At 31.8% G+C, this 1,435-nt stretch overlaps 1 protein-coding gene across 1 annotated transcript in view; it reads right to left on the reverse strand.

Annotated features, from left to right (window-relative positions):
- LOC106468034 (sodium channel protein 60E-like) overlaps positions 1 to 1,435 on the reverse strand; it is a 38,905-nt gene that overhangs the window by 32,380 nt on the left and 5,090 nt on the right. Inside the window, exon 4 of the mRNA XM_022396339.1 lies at positions 911 to 1,027. Within this exon, the coding sequence (XP_022252047.1) occupies positions 911 to 1,027 (117 nt within the window). The remainder of the gene's footprint in view (positions 1 to 910; positions 1,028 to 1,435) is intronic.

The raw sequence follows: 1,435 nt of genomic DNA on the forward strand, positions 1-1,435 counted from the left end.
TTAAACCTCTATGACTTAACCCTCAAAATAACTACCTGCATTAATCATCTGTGGCAGGAACCCTCAAAAAATACCTTCATTAAACCTCTATGACTTAACCCTCAAAATAACTACCTTCATTAAACGTCTATGATTTAACCCTCAAAATGACTACCTGCATTAATCATCTGTGGCAGGAACCCTCAAAAAATACCTTCATTAAACCTCTATGACTTAACCCTCAAAATAACTACCTTCATTAATCATCTATGGCAGGAACCCTCAAAAAATACCTTTATTAAACCTCTATGACTTAATCCTCAAAATGACTGCTTTCATTAACACTCCGTGACTTAACCCTCAAAATACTACCTTAATTAAACCTCTATGATTTAACCCTCAAAATAACTACCTTCATTAATCATCTATGGCAGGAACCCTAAAAATATACCTTCATTAAACCTCAGTGACTTAACCCTCAAAATAACTACCTTCATTAACCATCTATGATAGGATATAAAAACTATCATTGAACATAAAACTGATTGGCTTGGCTACTAATGGAGATAACATGGTAATCTGTTATACTATTACTTAAAAAAGTGCCAAAGTTAATCAAAAATTAGGTCATCTAGAATGAGAGGAAATATATTTACAAAGAAAGACTTACATTTTTTTAGACATTTTTTATAGCTGATGCACGAGTTTGATACAGGTTTAAGATTTTTTATTTCTAAAGTTTCTTTTATATGGACATCTTGTTCATCGTCAAGTTGCATAATATGGTAATATTACTTTCATCAGCCACACCATCAGCTATATAAATTTTACAAACATTAAGCACATGTTCTGTAGAAAGTAGTAATGTTAACTTTGTTTAAAAAACAAAATATAAACCTAGCATTAGTAACAGTGGTTTTAGAAAAATTCTCACACACCTGGCATTACTGACATGGTTTTTAAGGCTCTAAGGACCCTAAAAGTTCGCAATCCAGCCAAACTTCCTATTTCCACCATTCCAAACGCCTGCACACCCAAGGTGATATACCTGCCCAGAAAAAACAAAAATATAAATAAACAGCATTCAAGAATCTTTTAATTTACATTTTTAGTAATTACTTTCATGATGAACTAGTCAGATTGAACCAGAACCTTGGGTTAATTCATAAATAACGGCATCATTTGCAAATTTGGTATTTTTCAGTTTACAGATTTATCTCACAATAGTTAGTTAGGGCCTATTAACTGGGGGTTTAAAGTATACCAAATTACGTAGTGTGTTTAACATAACATAACATAATATTTTGGGACAACACGGGACCTATTGGTCCATCTCGGCTGTTCCATCCTCAAAACTAAATTCAAATGATTAAAAAAATTAATAAAAAATTTTAAACCCAGCCCTTTTCTTTCATATACTTATCAAGCTTTTTCTTAAATTCACTTAAATTTACTG

Source organism: Limulus polyphemus, unplaced genomic scaffold (genome assembly GCF_000517525.1).
Source record: "Limulus polyphemus unplaced genomic scaffold, Limulus_polyphemus-2.1.2 Scaffold2844, whole genome shotgun sequence".
In the NCBI taxonomy this organism is placed as follows: Eukaryota; Metazoa; Arthropoda; class Merostomata; order Xiphosura; family Limulidae; genus Limulus; species Limulus polyphemus.